General features: G+C 41.8%; 1 protein-coding gene across 2 annotated transcripts in view; it reads right to left on the bottom strand.

Annotated features, from left to right (window-relative positions):
• Nucleotides 1-12,768: 12,768 nt before the first annotated feature.
• Nucleotides 12,769-20,023, bottom strand: part of ap3b1a (adaptor related protein complex 3 subunit beta 1a) — a 48,710-nt gene continuing 41,455 nt past the window's right edge. For both annotated transcript variants that reach the window (XM_087791926.1, XM_087791927.1), the window contains exon 27: nucleotides 12,769-13,355. In XM_087791926.1, the coding sequence (XP_087648052.1) occupies nucleotides 13,202-13,355 (154 nt within the window). In that variant the 3' untranslated portion in view covers nucleotides 12,769-13,201. The remainder of the gene's footprint in view (nucleotides 13,356-20,023) is intronic.

Raw genomic sequence — 20,023 nt, 5'->3', positions numbered from 1 at the left:
AAAATACACAGAGCTAGCTTACCGGCTAGCATGTGCCATGCTAGTGTCCATGTGTGTTTGAAAGGATCGCCCTCAAATCTCCCATTTTTTGATTCTGAAGCGGATCCCAGGGGGCGCTCTTTGTAAATCTGCTTTAATTGGTAAAAAAAACAACTATAAATGTGTCATCGACTATGTTTGATCCACCAAACCCCGCGTCCCCCCTCCTCTTCCTCTTCAATCTATCCCTGTAATGAACTTTTACCTGCACAGACTGTTCTGGGCTCCATTTGGACCCGAGCCTGCGATTACCTCCTCAGAGTCTCCCAAGTAGCGGCGCCCGCTCTAATTAGTATGCATTATCAATTAACAGACTTAATAGCCGGCAGATTGATCGCATCCGCGGGAGAAGGGGAGTGTAGGGGGGGATGAAGGGGGGATGAAGGGGGGATGAGGAGGGCAGGAATGAAAAATCATCTCCCATCGCTCCTCTCCTGTCCGTCTGAAGCAGCTTTTTGGTTGAAACTTGAAAAAACAAAACTTCATTTTCATGTGTGGTGATGTCGTGTCCTTGTTTATGATCTTATTTATTTTCTTTTTACAAAGAAGAAAAAGTAAAGCTACATATTATGTTTTCGTCAAAGGGTTTGAAAATGTTATACAGACGTACAAAGGAGTGCAGCTGAGTTGTGTTAAGCAACGTAATGCTGTGTTTATTCAATGCATTTATTAATAAAGTTGGTGTTTTTAGTCTTCTGTTGTTATTTGTCATTACAGTTGTTTGTTGTTTTGCTGAGAGGCATTTAGTTATTATATCTTGCTGTATTGAATCAGCTAGACCATGTTCTTTGTCACATTTTTTTTTTTTACTCTAACAAGAAATGTGTTTTTGTGCTAGTAAAAGTAACTAAACGTTGTGTATTAACTATGTATTTGGTCTTGTCTTGTTGTGTCATATGCTTTTTAAGTTTTACTTTTTTGCCCAATTTTCTCTTATTATGTTGTGTTTAGCCATCTGCTTGTGAGTTCATTGTATAGTAGCGTTGTTTTCATCTGTTTTGTTGTTGTTCACATTTAAAACATTGTTGTTTTTAGTTACATTATCGGTTCTTTTTGTTTTAAATTGTTAAATAATTTTTGCATCTTTTTTTTAGTGCTCTGTTGCTATTTGTTTGTTGGTTCTCATTGTTTTTGTCTGAAATTAGTCACTATTTTGGAAGCATGATTTGCCAAGTTAAGTCCAAGTTAAATTGTGTTTGCAGTAACTTGTGACTCTTGCTACATTTACATTTTTGTGTTTTGTAATTTATTATAATAATAAGTGTCCACCTCCAAGGGACTCGTTGTATAGACAAAGCAGGCGTGATTTCAGCTGGCTGGAGGAGGAGTGAAGCCAATTATTACATTATAATGGGCTTACTCTTGTAACCTCTCTTTCGCTGAGATTGTAGACAGGGGAGAACTTTATAAAGTAATACGTTCAAAACATGGTCATGATGAGGGACTTGCTGCATCTTGGAGAGGAAGACTTTAACATTTGAAACATGTGAGTGAGTCAGGAGAATTGTGTTTTCACATTAGTGGCTCTATCAATGTTTTTTTTCTGGTGTTTTATTGATTTTGTTAGCTTTTTGTTGCTACCATTGTTACTAAAATTATTTGTTTTTGAGACGTGGTTTCTCAGAGAAATAACTCTACATTTTGACGGGAAAACTAAAACTAGACTAGCTAAAATTCGGGTAAGATGTTGATGTGTCGTTGACCTCTGAGGTAAAACAATGTATCACGCTCAGGTTCAAAAACGCGTCTCAAGAACATGTTTGACAGCCGTTTTACATGCAAATGAGCCTGAACCTGCCTGTAAACAAGTCCACCTGCACTGCAACAGTCTGATTAAAGGTTCGGATTTACATAAATATCAATAAGAAGACATTAAGACAATTACTCGCCCTGTTGCCCACAAACTTTATAAGCTTGAAAATATAGTTTATTTTCATTAGCAGGCGTGAAATGCCGCCATTAGTGCCTCAATTAGAGTCCACTGTAAACAATTAGCTGCTTTAGCTTAGCGGTTAACGTCTAATGGGTCATTGTTGTGACGCCGGGACTAATTCTTACATAGAGACGGACAAATAGAATAACGTGTTCTTGGGGTGAGAGGGTGAGTGGGGGAGGAAGACGAGGAGAAATGGCGTCTCAGCACATCGGCGAAAGAGAAAACAGTCCATTACCTGCTGCCGCTCGTCCACGCGACGCAGAAATGTGCTGTAAATGCAGGGAAGCAGCGAGATTGAGGAGTCACATGTGATGAGCGTCACTCGAGGGGGAGCAGGAGGAGAGTGGGGGGGTCATGCTGCGGCAACTGTGAAGGAGATTCATCAACACTTCATCTTAGGAGGGTTTTGTCGTTTTTTTTCATCATCTTCTTGTTTTACTGTAGCCACTAGCTCTCGACATGAGTTTCCTTTTTTCGATTTTTTTAAATTCTTCACTTTAACCTTCTGCCCTGACTCCATCCTACACATCAAACCTCAGGGGCCTCTGGTTCTATTCATCTTTGTGCAACACAAGATGATCCACGACTGACCTTTTTTTGTTCATCCGAAATTCAGTTATCGTGTCATTTTTAAATGTTGTATAATTACAATAAAGACTCTTAAATCTTGAGTCCTCTCCTTCACTCAAGTTTCTACTCATGTCGATTTAGAGTTGGGATTATTTTCAGAGTAATCTGTTCCTTTATATGGACAAAATGTCCACGATAATCTGAATGCACTTGTCTTTCTTTTTCTTCATCTTTGTCCGAAAAGAGGCTTAAAAACATCCAAATACCTCCATGGTGCTCGTCTGTAATGCCCATCTTGTATTGAAGCTTCGACATGTCAAATTGTTTAGGAAAACATTAAAGTATATGTTTAAATTTGTTTGTGGCAGAAGATGATATGCCATCAGCCTGATTCTTGCACCGACACTTGCAATGTGTTTGAATGAGGAAAGATGTCCGACAGAAGCTGAGAGACTTCCACTACAAACAAACTTAAAATACTATTTGTGTTTAAAGATGGACATTACAGACAAGTATCATGAAGACGTAGACAACTGAGCTCCAGTCGTTACATTAAAATGAACGTACATTTTTGTCTATAACTCTAAAAAGTAACAGATTACTCTGAAAATAATCCCAACCCTTAGTCGACATGAGGGTTGAGTAGAAAATGAGTGAAGTTACTTTACGTTGTTGTCATGTTTAGATGTTTTTTATTCTCCGTGATCCTTTTGATTATTTTGTTGTCTGGTATTTGTATTTGTGTGTTATTTAGCATTCTTGTTTCTATATATTGTCAATATTTTACTTATTGGTTGCTTCGCTCTTCATGTTTTCTTTACTGATTCATTGTCAGCGTCACACTCAAGTGTTGAACCACTTGTTGTGTGACCTCAGGGCCTTCATCCGGGGCCCCTACCGTGTCCCCCGATCCATGTCTCCAGAGGAGAAAAAAAAGAAAAGTTGCGAAACTTATAAAGCGACGAAGCTGAAATGTGACGGTAAAAAAAAAAAACGAACTGTCAGCAGAGTCGCGAGCGAGTTTGAAAAATGTTCCCAAAACACACAAAAACACAATCTTGACGCGGGCCATAAAGATTGTGTTTTTGTGTGAGTTGACAAACAAACAAATGTGTCGCAGGAGAAAATATCAAGAAGCTGCTAATGTTGTTCAAAAATAATATCGCGAATAATTCATCAAACAGAACCAACTGATTCAGAGAAAATAAGTGTGTGTGTGTGTGTGTGTGTGTGTGTGTGTGAGTGTGTGCCTCCCTCGTTGTCACTTTTTCCCTCTCTTCTCCGCCCTGATGTATATTTCGTTGTCCGTCGGCTTAATTTTGATTTATAGTCCGTCCATAAATTAGAAGAATATGTTGGAGAATTCGTCCCGCGGAGGAGAGCACGGCGCGCTGTGATTGGCTGAGAGCGGCGGCGTCACAGATACATACAGCATTAGCGGCTTTGTTCCCCGGCAACAGCAGGTGTTTAATCACGGCTGATGGCTGAGCAGAAATGTGTTAGGACAGGCCCCCCGAAAAACTGGAGCCGAGGTCCCAACGCGATAAATCATAGAGCCGATGTTGTTACACACACACACTCACACACACACACCTTACACCTGCAGGTTAAATCAATTGATCACGCGCGTGATTGTAGCGATGTGTAGCGTTACGATGTGTTGACAGTAAATTGTGTTCGTTTAACGATAGATATTAAAAGTGTTTTTATTCCGGGTGTCAGTGAACGCAACACTGACACACTGCACTGGGAACATCGTCCATCACGTTTGGCAAAGTTATATATTAGATAAACATATACAGGTACATCTAAAAAAAATAGAAGATCATGAAAAAGTTATTTTTTGTTACTCATTTCAGAATGTGAAACCTATATATTATATAGAATCATGACACATAGAGTGAAACATTTCAAACATGTATTCCTTGAATTTTTTATAATTGTGGCTTATAGATGATGAAAACTTGGAAACTATATAATATTTGAAATTTGTGAAAAAGTTTTGGAAAGTCATGGTGTCACACCCTAAACAACAATTAACTCAAACCACCTGCAAAGGTATCCTGAGAAGATCATGGACCTCCACAAGGAGGGAGAGCTACAAAAGGTCATTGCTAAAGAAGCTGCTTGTTCACAGCTGTATCCAAGCATACAAATGAAAGGTTGAGTGGAAGCAAAGTGTGGTAGGATAAGGTGCAGCAGCTTAAGGGATAATAACCGCAACCTTGAGAGGATTGTCAAGCAACATCCATTCAAGAACTTGGTGGAGCTTCACAAGGAGTGGACTCAGCCCCATAGAGAATCTGTGGGGTATTGTCAAGAGGAAGATGAGAGACACCAGAACCAACAATGACCTGAAGGCTTCCATCACACCTGAGCACACCTGTGCCACATGCTGATCACTTCAATGCCACGACGCATTCATGCAGTCATTCATGCAAAAGGAGGCCCAATTCTACTTTTTTGAAATGTACCTATATATATATATATATATATATATATATATATATAGGTATATATATATATATATATATATATATATATATATATACTATTATATATGTATATATATATATACTGTATATTCTTAGTATATGTATATTCTTATTCTTCTTCTTGGTAATTGGTATACAAAACCTTCGGACTAAAATCATTGTTATTGTGGTAAATCAAAAGAAAAGCGTTGATATAAAAACTGTCTTCTTTCTTTTCAAAAGGAATCCAAACAATATTTTGCAAAGGAAAAAGGGGTTTAAACCTTTGACAGGCATCTGAAAAACGAGAAAACTTCAAAAAGTCGTTTTATTTTGTTTTTATTAACGAAAGGGGGAAAAAAATAATTTGAGATGAGTTTTGGCTATTGAAAAAACAATTGGAAATTAAAAACTAGCATTGAAGCCAAAAAATAGTGTTTTACATGTATTTTTTGTAATTCTTGAATTGAGAAAAAAAGTTTGAATTCAAAGAATCCAGATGAGATAAAAATATATTTTTCATTTTGATTTATATTAGTGTTAAGATTGAGTGCTGTTGTGTTGTCATGAAAGACACTTCTCACTCCTGCAGAAACACTTGATAACAACAACAGTCACACAACAACCACACAGAACCAAGAGTGTGAAGTTGTGATTTCAGTCTCATCCAAAAATACAACTTGGCTCAACATGTTAAACGTGACTCAGCAGAGCAGATTCATCTGATCCACAGTCGACAAATCATCTCCAGGAGCCTCCAGCCTCATTTCGGATTAGAATCTGTGGCATTATTGACTGACAGATTCCAGCGGTCTTCATTACCTGAGCCACAATTGAGTGTGAAATTATTAAACATCGTTGGGGTGTCAGTGAACGCAGCACGGCTCAGCAGCTCGGGACAAACTCAGCACGAGTCGTTTCACCGGATCAGAGCAGGTAAATGAATGTGATCCATCACAAACAACAACGGGAACGTGTCTCCGGAGCCGAGTGTTTTCATTGTCTAATTTGGGGGAGTGAGGGGGGAGAGAGAGGGAGGGTGGAGGAGGCGGGGGGGTCACTGGTTTATCTGTTTAAACGCATCAGATGGTCACCCATTGTGCATCTCTATGTTCTGGTGCTCTTCAGCTGGAGTGGAAGGATGGAAGGGGGTGAGGAGGGTGAGGAGGGTGAGGAGGGGTGAGGATGGCAAACATGCTCAAGGGCCGCCCGGTGGAGTGGAACCAGCGAGATTCATGAAGAAAATAGTTTGTTCTGACACCAGCGAGCGTTTGATTAAAAGACAAAGTAACGAGTTCAAACACGACGCCGGCGCCTCTTCTCACACCCGACTCACTCCGGCGCCGAGTCGTGGTCGTGACGTTCGCGGCTGAAACCAAAACTATAAATTCTTGTTTTACATTTCAAACAACAAATTAGTTCGGCTAATGAAGCCGCTCACTCCTGCGCGACCGGGAGGAGTCTCTGACAAACGTGGCGTCCGGCGTGCGTTTGAGTGGTCACTACAGTGTTGTCGTCGCTCCACCTGCACGGCAACTGTCAAAAGATGTCACATGTCTTTCTTCATAGGGGGAAACCTGTCGTGACCTTTGACCTTGACAAGATGATTTACCCTGTTTAAATTGACATTAGCATACACAATAATGGTTGTAGCCATTTGCTTCTGATATCAAAAGAATGGCTTGTTTGCTGTGCTATTCATTTGTAAATCAACACATTTTACACACAACCTCAACAATCATCAATAATTGAATGTGTAACAGAGAAGACCTTGAGCTACTGTGCTGCAACAATAATAATAATAATAATAATAATAATAATAATAATAATAATAATAAGCAACAATGGTCTCGTAAGTTTCAATTTCAAAAGTGGAAAACAAGTATTGATATTTTAAAGCTGTCTTGTGCTTAATCAAGTATTTTAATAAAAATATGAAAATATGAAAATAAATATTTGAAAAACGAATCCAGAATTCTTCATCAACTGAGCTTTTCTCATGTATCCTACAACAACTGTCAAGAATAGAATAGAATAGAAAAGCTTTATTCATCCGCAGAGGGGAAACACACTTTCACAACAGCGCAGTTTAAAAAAATAAAGTGCAAGGAAAAATAAATAATAAAAGAGATAATAAAAGAGATAATACAAAATAAAATAAAACGATCTTAAGAATATACAATTATTTACAAAATTAGAAATTTAACACTATTAACAAAAAAAAATAGAATAAAAATAAAATAAAAATAAAAACGGAGAAAAAAATAAAAAACACACAAGAAGAAAAACACACTACGGATTAGCATCAGGATATTTAAAGTAGAGAGTTAAATATCCTGACAACAGTTGGGATGAAGGACCTTCTATAACGCTCCGTCCTACACTGGGGGTGCCTGAGCCTGCCACTGAAGGAGCTGGCCAGCTCCTCCACGGTCAGGTGCAGTGGGTGAAGAGTGTTGTCCCTGATGGAGGATAGTCTAGAAAGTGTCCTCCTCTCTCCCACCTCCTCCACCGAGTCCAGCGAGCGGCCCAGGACAGAGCCGGCCCTCGTGACCAGCCTGTTCAGTCTCTTCCTGTCCCGGTCCGTGCTGCCTGCTCCCCAGCAGACCACAGCGTAGTGGATAGCAGAGGCTACCACGGAGTCATAAAAGGTCCTTAAAAGTGGTCTGCACACTCCGAAGGACCTCAGTCTCCCCAGGAGGTGGAGGCGACTTCGGCCCTTCTTGTACACGGCGTTGATGTGTGTGGACCAGTTCAGTTTATTGTTGAGGTGAACACCCAGGTATTTGAAGCTGTCCACTAGCACAATGTCCGAGCCCTGGATGCTCACCGGTTGATGTGGTGGGGACTTTTTCCTGAAGTCAATCACCATCTCCCTTGTCTTACCGGTGTGTCAAGATCAGCCCTGAGCCAATGATGGTAAAAAACACGTTCAATAAAATCAAATCTGGAGAAAATAAATGATGAAAAGAATATAACATTCGGAGGTTGATTGGGAACTTGGGGGAAATTGTACGTGGGTATGAGTGTGAATAGTTGTGTGTCTTTGTGTGACCTGCTGGCGTCCTGCCCAGGGTGTCCCCCGCCTCTCACCTAAAGAACTAGACTTCAGCCCCCAAGAATGAAAAACTTCAGGACATAGATAAAGAGATACAAATGATAAAATATTGATTTACAAACAGTGAATTAAAAATCATAAAATATGAAAGAAGTTCTATTAAAAAATAAAAATAAAATCAGAATAATCACCTGATAAACGGAAAAGCAGGATTATTTTAAAACAAACATCAGCTCGAATTACCTGCTGCAGACCTGGCACCCAAAAAACAACAGAGCGGTAACTGTTATCACAACAGTCACTCATAAAAAAACTCCCATCCATCACAAATCTTTAAAAATCCAAAACAGACCTCAATGATTTGTGTGTTACTAAGTAGTAAGTTAGTAAGTGAGTCTGAGTCAGCTTTTTACCTCTCGGTCATGTGACTTTGCTCAAAGTTCAGCAAATCACTTTAACTAAAAAGCCCGACGGATCACGGCACTTTATTTCCTCTGCTTAATTTAAACATTTGTTTCCACGGAGTCTCTCAGAGCTCTGGTGGTGCGTTCAGGTGCAATACCGCCTCAGGGAGGATGTGGGTTTGAATTCAATCGAAGTCAGAACGATTTAGGGGGTCGGACCTCGTCAATGTACCCAAATTTCAAACCTAAAATACAGTCCAAAAAAAACAAACATATTTTTAGTCAAATAAAAATATTGTACAAATACTACGTTTTCTTTTTACACACCTACAAGGTTGTTGAACAAATGCTGACAAACACAAAAAATATAATAAATACTGTAAATAATTTTAGCCGAAATACAAAAAAACAACAACAACAAAAAGAGTTTATAAAGAAAATGAATTACTGAAACCCTGAAAAAAATGTTTTTTTTTATCTTGTTTTAATAATTTAAACATTTTTACATTACTCAAAAAAATATCCATAAAAATATAAACATGATATTTTTTAGAACAACATAAAAAAGGACAACAGAGGGGACATATGTATTCCTGAATAGAACAACATTGAATGAAACCACATTTTAGGAAAAAAAAAAAAAACACCAAACAATACAGCAGTTCAGAGAAACATTATTGTTAAAAGAAAATACTTGTTAGTAGTTATAAGAAGTTGACATTGGACCAATCGTGAGTCAAACATAAAGTCACATGACACGACCTGGTCCACATGTTCACAGCCAGTATGTTACAGATGCTGTTGTAATCAAATTATCGGGGTGTGAAGGGCCCGGCTGTCGGGGCTGCTGCTGAATTATTGGAAAGGTCACCTGCTGTGACGCTCAGGTGAGCTGCTACGGCCAATGCACACAAAAACACACACACAAACTCACACACCAAGTGGCTGCAGCACTGTTGTCCAGTTGTGTATCTGCAGTTGTGCGTCTGAAGGCAAACCTAGCATTCTCTTTCTTCAGGGGGGTGTTCAGTTTGTCCAGAGTTTTGTTTTCAGAGAGTGGTTCATATTTGTATTGTTGTTATTATTGTTATTATTAAGGGGATGTCTATGGAGGACGTGTGTATTTGATCTTTTTCACTACCATGTACTACAAAATAAAATAAATACAACAAAACTAAAAATGATATTGTATACTAGGCAATAATTGTTAGTTTTCAGCTGAAAAATAAATACTTCCATATTTCAAGTTTATCTAAAGAAGTAGGTCAATATACTAGGGGTCAAAAGTTAGGGGAGAGTCAAAGTGGCGGATTATGTTTTTTAAATGTTCTATTTAGTAACTTGAAAATCTTGATTTTGTGACATAATTTGTAGATGTTTTACTTTTTAAAAATATCGAGTTAAGTGTTGTGTTAACATGTTTCAGTCAGCAAAGTCCAGGGACACTGCTGGTGAGTTTCTCAGGTTCTTGCTTGGGTGTTCCAGGACCTGATCTCCGGTTGACCCGGAGGCCTCATCTGAATGCTAATGTGGTGTTTAAAAATCCTCCCCGGAGCTGGAGCATGAGTCGGGGGGTTCCAGGACTCACAGATGTATCGCGTGGGCAGCAAACTGGTAATTAACCCCGCGCCAGCCGGACGGCTCGGATTTAAATGCACATCTCATTTCCACGGTGCTGAACACGCTCGGGCAGGGAAGAGAACTGGACCGGAGGAGGTGTCGAGGACCCCACTGCTCCTCCCAAATCCCTGCCGCTAATCCCCCGAGATGACCCCTGAGGGGGGCCGGCCCCGCTCGGGCACTTTTGCAGAGTTAAACGCTCTGGAGGGATCCTTTTGTGTGGACCACGAACGCCACACGGGCCTTCTCCAGGGAGAGCCAGAGACCCCGACACAGCACTCGTCATATGGAAATGTTTGAATAGACTCAGAGTCCGACACTTCACCCAAATCCACCCGCGGAGCTGGAGGGACTGAGGATTAGATAAATGGACTCAATCAGCCAATTAACACCGTGAGCTGCTGCAGGAAGGCAGCGGTTAACATGTGAAAAGATTCAATGTTCGTCAGCAGATGTGAGACTGGATTACTGGTAATCCTGTGGAGATTACAACACTAGACACTCAAGTAACAACATAAGTGAAACAATCAAACGATACAGAGTAAGGAGGGGGAAGAGGGGGAGAGGAAAGGGAGAAGGAAGAGAAGAGAAGCAGAGAAGGTGGAGGGGGGGGTTGGAAAAAGTAGAGGAGAAGAAGAAGAGATGAGGAGGAGAGGATGATGATTAGGGACTAGGAAGAAGACTTAAAAATGACAAAGAGAAGGGGACGATGAGGAGAGAGGAAGAAGGAGAGAGGAGGAAAAGAGAAATAGAAGAGAGAAGGAGATGACGATGAGCAGAGAGGGAGATGGAGTTAGGAGGAAAAGAGAAAGAGGAGAGAGGAGGAAAAGAGAAATAGAAGAGAGAAGGAAATGACAATGAGCAGAGAGGAAGGAGAGAGGAGGAAAAGAGAAAGAGGAGAGAAAAGGAGATGGAGTTAGGAGGAAAAGAGAAAGAGGAAAGAGGGGAAAATGACGATGAGGTAAGAGGAAGAAGGAGGAGAGAGGAGGAGATGATGAATAGGTAGAGGAGGAACTGAAGAAGAAGGGGAAAAGACAAGTGGAAGACAAAGAGGAGAAAGGAATAGAAGACGAGGAGAAACAAGAAGGAGAAAAAGGGAGAAACACAAGGAGAAGGAAGAGAGGAGCAAGGAAGAAGATAAGCCAAAGAGGAGGGATAAAAGGAGGGATGAGAGAAGGAAAAAACAAAGGAGAGGAAGAAGAGGAGGAAGGAAAAAGGGGAGAAGACAAAAAGAGGAGGAGAAGTACGGATGTGGAAGATAAACTTTCTCTCATTAAAAATGTTTTGTATAAAAGGTGATGAAAGATTTCAACCATCGATAAAATGACATTAAAAAACTCATTTATTTCCTGGTCCTTCATCATCTACGTCGACGTTCACGTGTGGAGACGAGTCAACAAATCTTGTCGGAAAATATTCTGCTGCTGAAGACACTTTTATCTACACAAAAGACTGACACAAGTGTGTGTGTGTGTGTGTGTGTCACTACGAGCTGCTTTTACGACACACACTTCTTCATTAGGCGCCTGCGGAGACGAGCCGAGGGGCTTTTGTGCGTGAATCACGGCGGTTCTGTCGTCTGCTTAAGAACGAAGCTTTTTACCACGACAAATGGTGGAGTGAAAGAAGGACGGAGCACTTTAGTGGCACTCACTGCCCCCCCCACCGCTTTTAACTTATTAGCTTCTATTAACTCGTTTCATCCCAGTCATCCGTCAACAGCGTCACAAATACATCACAGCTGTGTGTGTGTGTGTGTGTTTACCTGCCTGTGAACACACACTTTCACTTCGCTCTCTCCATTTTCACTGATCAGGATTTAATGCACGTCAGTGTTTTTTAAAGTGCAATCACAAGTTAATTAAATGTGCTTTCTTGAGGCCCCGCCCCCTTACAAACACACTTTTGTGTCTTAAATTGTGATGACAAAACAACACACCTATAAACGTGGAGGAAACCCTGCTGGGCTCCATCCTTCTGATCACTAGCTTGTGTGCTAACGTTATGCTAGCCCCGACCTGTGACCTCTCCAGCAGCTGAAGAACACATTGATCCACAAAGTGATTATCGGCCTCCGAGAAGAGTCTGAGCATCGGACTCGGACGTCCACAGCAGCAGATCGTGGGCCCGGAGCTCATTGATCAGTGCGACGAGGGAAAGTGAAAAACCAAATCGGCGAAGCTAAGTGTGTCTGTCGTCTAATGAGCGGCTGATTGAACGTTTGAGAAGAGAAACATGCAGTCGTTAGTCCAGCGCCTCACAGAAGCGCTTCAGAGAAACTTGAGCGCCGCCAGCAGAAGAAGAATCTCATTATGATCCGGGCGACGTCCCGGTCGCTCGATGAGGAAGTAATGACCGGCAGCAGAACCCCGTCTGTGACTCTGTCAGTACCTCCAGCGTTCTGGGCGTCTGTGTTTGACTATTTATGTGTGTGTCAGTATTTGTTCAACAGTCACGTATTCAAGTATTTACAAACCAAACATTGTATTTGTACAACGTTTTAGAATGTATACATTAAAGTGTCAGTTTTTCTACAATGTGTACATTTTTCTACAACTATGTGTGGATTATTCTATGAGAACATATCAACAGTATCAACAACAGCATCAAGGTCTGAGTGTGTCTGTGGATCTAGATCTAGAGGACGCAGAAGGACGGACGACACTCTCAGGATTCATCTTTTATTGTTGAGGAGGAACTTACAAAAGTGATTCAGCAGCAAAGGCACTTTCTTCTCAGCACGATGGTCAATGACACACATCAGCTTCTACCTTCCATACATGGGCCTTTACATTATGACCGGCATGCTAACCGAGAGGAGCATCGGACAAATCAAACTTTGACTTTTGAGCAGACGTCTGTGTTTCAGATATTCAATGACAAGAATGAACTGTCTTGAAATGATAAAAACAGATGTTTTATGCGTGAAGTCCATCTTCGCACTGGTACTGACCACTGCGGAGACACAAGAGCTGCGGTCGTGGTCTCATGTGTTGATGGAGTGGATGTTCTCAGCATGGATGTGTTGTGGGATGACAGGTACTGTGTTGCTCTCCAGTACCTGCTCTACAGGTGGGCGGGGTCAGGAGGGGGCGGGGCCTCAGGCAGAGGCGAGCGCCTTCTTCAGGTCACGCAGCAACATGGAGGCCAACACGCTCTTCTCCGTGTGCAGCGTCAGCAGAGCAGATCCCGAGTCCTTCAGCTCCAGCAGGACCAGAACCAACGCGCCACTGCTCACCGTTCGGCCCGCGAACCTGCAGAGAGACCAGATCCATAGAAGAATCAGGAACTATTTAGATTTCCTCTCAGCTGTGCTGGTCTAGTTGATACAGGAGGTCTAGTTGATACAGGAGGTCTAGTTGATACAGGAGGTCTAGTTGATACAGGAGGTCCAGTTGATACAAGGAGGTCCAGTTGATACAGGAGGTCTAGTTGATACAGGAGGTCTAGTTGATACAGGAGGTCTAGTTGATACAGGAGGTCCAGTTGATACAGGAGGTCTAGTTGATACAGGAGGTCTAGTTGATACAGGAGGTCTAGTTGATACAGGAGGTCTAGTTGATACAGGAGGTCTAGTTGATACAGGAGGTCCAGTTGATACAAGGAGGTCCAGTTGATACAGGAGGTCTAGTTGATACAGGAGGTCTAGTTGATACAGGAGGTCTAGTTGATACAGGAGGTCTAGTTGATACAGGAGGTCCAGTTGATACAAGGAGGTCCAGTTGATACAGGAGGTCTAGTTGATACAGGAGGTCTAGTTGATACAGGAGGTCTAGTTGATACAGGAGGTCCAGTTGATACAAGGAGGTCCAGTTGATACAAGGAGGTCCAGTTGATACAGGAGGTCCAGTTGATACAGGAGGTCTAGTTGATACAGGAGGTCTAGTTGATACAGGAGGTCTAGTTGATACAGGAGGTCTAGTTGATACAAGGAGGTCCAGTTGATACAGGAGGTCTAGTTGATACAGGAGGTCTAGTTGATACAGGAGGTCCAGTTGATACAAGGAGGTCCAGTTGATACAGGAGGTCTAGGAACAATGAACCTGACTAGTGACTATTTTTAATACAAATCATCTACATTCCTCCAATTTAAAATACTTTGCATACATTTTTCAAAAAGGTGTTCAAAAAAGTTCTTCCAGAAAAAATTAATTGTTGATTAAAAAAACAACATTTAGAACAAAAAAGTAAACTAATTATTTAAGACAACAAAGCCAATAAAAATGACGTAGAATTGAGACACACGTGAATAGAAAACAACAACAACCAATTAAGAAAAAGCAAAACATTGTTGTTTGTGAAAAACAGAAGAATATTTAAGATGAAGAAAATGATGTGTTAAAATGTATATTATTCTTGGAATATAACAACATTATGGTGTACGTTTATTGTTTATAGTCTAACTATTTGTTTAATTACATTCAATCTAAAACTTTACCATTTAAAAAAAAATCGTCAGATGAGAAACAAACAAAAATAATTAGCAATATTGGCTTAAAATAACCTCGATGAAAACAGAATTTTCAATATAGATTAAAAAAAGAATAATCTAGGAAATCAACCTGGTGAAAAAATGAAATGATAAAAAGAACTGAAATGTAAAAGTAAAAAAATATAAAATAAAACGGCGGGAATCATCTCCATGCTGAAGCTTAAAGACGCAGTATTTGACCAAATAAGGTAACGAGTCAGAGTTGAACTTGTCAGTGTTAACAGTAACACATGTTGGGCTGATTCCCCTCCGTCGCAGCCTTTGAGCAATACATCCTCGCCAGGTAATGAGGCCAAATGAGTGTCGGGACAAAGCAGAGGAACCATGTGACGCGAAATACAGCGAGCGGATCAACAGACAGTCTATTATCCGGGAGGTGAAGACCCATTAGGGCGGACACGCCCACTCCTGACGCTTCACTCGGGGTTTATAGACTCTGGGTGTCTATGAAAGTGTGGGAGCCCCCGTCCCACCAGCTCCTCTGCTCCACTGGGAGAACCCGGGGTCTGGCATCTCCTTGGCGACTGGCCCGACAGACTAAGGTCCAATCTGGACTCACATGGTCTCCATTGAGCGCGCTAACTGGAGGCAGACAGGGGCTGTGACCCGCAGTGACCCCTTTTGAGGGCGACCCTGCTGAGCAAGGCCCCCTTTTCTCCTGGCGGCCTCACGTGCGCTGCTCCAGACCATCTGCCTCCATTTAGCACGACATTCCGGCAACAAAGACCCCCCGCCACCGCCCGCTTAGAGCTGACAAACAGACCCCCACTCAGGCCTGTGAAGAGCCCCCAGAACACGCCGCTGTCATGGATCCCCGTGATGATGTGGCCAATTAGCATGCACACGCTCAAGAAGAAGAGGAAGAAGTGCTGGCTCGGGTGGTGGTCTCTGAAGGGGGGGGGGGGGGTCCACATAATTACCATCAACATTGGAGAGTCCTCATCCGCTTAATTAAAATATGAGTCGCATCTGCAGAACCAGAACCAGATCCGAGAATCATGGAAACACATTATTTGAGAACCCAGAGTACACCAACATATACACACAATAATATAATAATAATAATAATAATAATAATAATATAACACACACACTCACACAAATTCCAAATGAAATCAGCGCAAAATTATTTTCCACTCAACACATAGAAAACACAACTTTTCTCAACATCTCACACATGCAAAATACTTACACTTAAACACACACACACTTCAACACATGTGAGTTCAGTCAAAACTACACATCTTTACACAATAAGACACTTTTTAAAAACACAACTCAAAATCTTACATACAATAAAAAATAAAAAAGTTTACACACCTACAAAGTCTTGAAAACACACTATGAACCTTAACAGGACAGGACACACAACGAAAGGGGCAAACACACACACATTAACATACATAAAGTCATTTGAAACACACAATACAAAAAAACCCTGACAACCTAACAGGACCCACATACACAACCTTCTCAATCAGTAAAAATAATCCTTCACACTAAACACAACATACATTTTTAACACACTACCAAAACAAACACCTACACAACAAAATACACCTTTCTAGCAAACACAGAGTAAGAGACACAGACATTTAAACACAAACAGTTCGACACTCGAAGAAATAAATACTTGTTCACGGCACTCTTATAAACACCAAAAGTACGCACACAATTGACTCCTACACAAACGTGCACATCACCCCACACAAACCCTGAAACATACATTTTTGAACAAAAGGACACAAAATATAGACACAAAGACACAAACTGAATAAAATACCCGACACGTGCAAACGACACACAACAAATACACACAAACACTTCTACACGCTGCATTGACAAACACACTCTTCCCATAAACAGTCCATTACCAGGTGATGACATTAACACAACACTTACAAAGACGTTGTGTGATGATAACATTGATGGACTGGGACTAATCCCTCTGATCCTGGTCCCCGGGCACCGGGTCCCCCTGGTGTCATCAGCCTGAGGGTCCGGGAGCCCCTCGTGATCCCGATAATGGATTTGGGACATAAATCTTTTACTGACTCGACTTGTTAACAGCCGACTTCCTCTCGCGGCGGCCACATGTAGATTAAGCTCTCCGGATTAGCGGTCATTGGTATTCCCGGGCTCTCGGCACACACACGGCCGTTTAATTGCGAGAAGAAAAGCAGAACCTCTGGACTCGGAGCGGCCAGATTGGCATCGATCGTGGAGCCGCGGCTCAGAATCGCTCTAATTATCTGTGATTCTCCTCAGTTTAGACGCCGCTCGGCCACCTGAAGACTCACAACCTCCACCTCTAATCTCAAGATAATCCAGGGAGCACCGAATACAACTTTGTTTAATCGCCGACCTTCATGACGGGGTCGGGATGAGGACCAGTACCGCCGAGTTTCAACATTTATTAAACGTTCCTCTAGAGGACTTGGTCTTGAGTTCAGAGCCAGTCTTGCTCTCCACGGAAGATCTCAGGCCATGACTGTTGTCAGAACACACAACCATCGATGGAGTTGTGCGAAAGGCAAGCTATTGCTGAAACTATTGTTTAACAAACCAAATTTATATATATGTATATATTTACATATATACAAAGCAAAAACTAAAGTTAACACAATGGAAAACGACGCACAATGGAAGCAGAAAGAGTTGTTGTCCAACTCTGTTGTCGTCAGTGTGAAGAGTTACACACAAAAACTAAATAAATATAATTTTCCAAATATTGGTTTTTGAAAGTGAAAATGTGAAAGTGAAGTGAAAAACCCACAAAAAAACATTGACATACATGCAAGGCACACAAACACACACCAAATTGTTGAAGCACACTTGCCAGAACCAACTCCCTTAAACACCACAAACAAATGCTGTGATTATACAACACAACAAACATGTCGCTAAATCATATATTTGGACAGGAAACACACACTTATTGATGCTTTACACACAACAGTAGCCAAATCAAACACACACCAATGTTATGACCCGGGACAACCCTACACTTGACAACTTTCTACGCTCCAAGTTCAAAGTTGTGATTTTGATTTAGTATGAATTCAAATATGCTTTAAAGACATGGAATCTAAAAATTGGGGAAGAAATATTGGTTGGGAACGAACGTAGCCACCACATCTGGACGCTATTGTTCCTGCTGGTGCTCGGCCAGGTGGACAAGTGGAGTCCTTCAAGCGAGTGGTCAACGTGTCCAGACCCGGGCCCGGAGCAGGCAGATGGCCAAAGCCATTAGTGAGGAGCAGAAAGCTCTCCAGCAGGACGAGTGGACGTCAGGAAGTCGCCAATGAAAATGTAAATGAGGCTACATTGTTGGCAGACAGATGACTTTAATCAGTTATAAAGATCCAAACCAGGAAAGTGCAGAGCACAGAGAAGCCCGGCTTATAAATCAAATCCCCTCCTGGACCGGGACTGGGGGATTTTTGGCGACGCAGGCAGGATGGGATCAGATTTCAAACGGACTGAAAAATGCAGCACATTTATTCTATTCCGCTTGTTTAGACATAAACAAGAAACAGCGTTTTCTACATTTGCTTTCCTGCTTGATTTATTGCCATCCTACTTTCTAGCAATCAATTTCTCTGTTTCACTGGAGGCACCCCCAAAACTCTCACCGCCCCCCAAACCCCCATCCATCGCTGCGCTGTCAGCTGTTTGGGAAAAGCAGTGCTGCGCCCTGCTGGTGCTCACCGGCACTGCAGGACGAGATCTCACTCAAATCCATCTATTATGAGTTCATCACGGAGCGTTAGAGGGGTTCGGATGGAGGCTTACCTAAAGAGGGAGGGGTACAGGATGGAGGTCACCCCGCATATCCTGTTAAGTGCAGAGTGACCTCTACAATAATCTCTCAGTTCGATCGGATCGATCCTTTATTCTGATGCTGGAACTGAACAAAGAGGTGAGTGACGGACCGACAATGTAATGAAATGAAAGAAATCAGGAGTGTGAAAAGTGTGAACCATCTGGATACAGGCGACATCAAACCACAATAACGATTTTAAAGTACACGCTGTACATGGTAGATGTTGCATATTGATGGTGCAAATCCCATATAGCAACGACGCTGAGTTCACTGAGAGGAGTGGGGTGTACAGTTGATGAAAACATTGGAAAGAGAGACAAAAATACTAACAGTGAGCTGTAAAATCTAAATAAATCACCTAAGTGTCATTTATAAAAGGGTTTATAATCAGCTTTTTTAGCTTTGTAAAGAAAAGTAATGAGCTTGTTCATTAACGTTCTTCTTTCTGGGTTAGAAAGAAGACCCTCATCCTGCTCTTGGTGCTCGACAGCTAGTCCTTCTTCTGACCAGCGCTCTGTGGATGCATTACTCATTACTCATCAATTGTTTCTGCTGATGCTCATATATTTGTTGTCTAAACTGCTTTAAAAGCTCCATTATTAAAGGTTAATTTATTAAAAAAAAAAACATTTTATAGAATTTGCACCACCTTTATAAGACAATCAACAATTTGTTTTACGGACTGAAATTCTTGAAAGTAGCGTTACGTAGTTGAATAATAATTAAATCTATCTTAATAAAGGATTTTTGCAATTTTTAGTCAACATTTTACTTAATTATTTAAAGTGGATAAAATGTTTTCTCTCTCCAAGGACGTTAAAGAGCTATTTTATTACGACTTTGTCCATGTTTTGTATTGAACAAAAAAACCTTGAACAATTATCGATTGCTCAGGTCTGATCTGGTTGTTTGGCTTCTACACGCCCTGCAGCGAGTTCCCTTCTTCCAGCAGCTCCTGGCTGTCACGCTGTCGGACGTTATGGAAACAAGCGTGTCCATTAAAAGGCCGCGGGTCAGCAGGAGGAGCGGGAGATTGATGGCGGCGAGTCTCTTATTCTCAACCAACTATCGGATTATTGGACCCGGGCTTCTCCCACAGCCTCCCATTGATTTCCACTCACTCGTGCTCGTCTCCCTGCCCTTGTGCTAGTGTCTCCCCCTGTCCCCTGCTCATCCGGCTCCCTCTTCCAGAGATGGATCCACCAAGAAATCATCAGCGGCGGCGAGAAGCGACAGGAAGAGGAGGGACAGATGGGAAACGGCGGAGAAGTGTAATTATCTATCAGGTGTTGGGGTGTGCGTGACAGAAGAGGAAGCTCATTAGCAGACTCTGTGTTCACCAATTACAGCGGGCGGCAGCTCGGGGCAGTCCCCCGGCACACTGGGAGGACATGGGGACAGTTCGACAAACGCTCACGGATGCACAAGAACTAGAGATGCAGATCTGAGAGAGAAGCCTGGAGATGACCCGACTGGTGCAGATGAACATATTTGAACACACACAGAACTAGAGATGCAGATCTGAGAGAGAAGCCTGGAGATGACCCGACTGGTGCAGATGAACATATTTGAACACACACAGAACTAGAGATGCAGATCTGAGA

The sequence above is a fragment of the Callionymus lyra genome, chromosome 5 (genome assembly GCF_982586985.1).
Source record: "Callionymus lyra chromosome 5, fCalLyr1.hap1.1, whole genome shotgun sequence".
NCBI lineage: Eukaryota > Metazoa > Chordata > Actinopteri > Syngnathiformes > Callionymidae > Callionymus > Callionymus lyra.
This window is presented reverse-complemented; position numbering and strand designations above follow the sequence as displayed.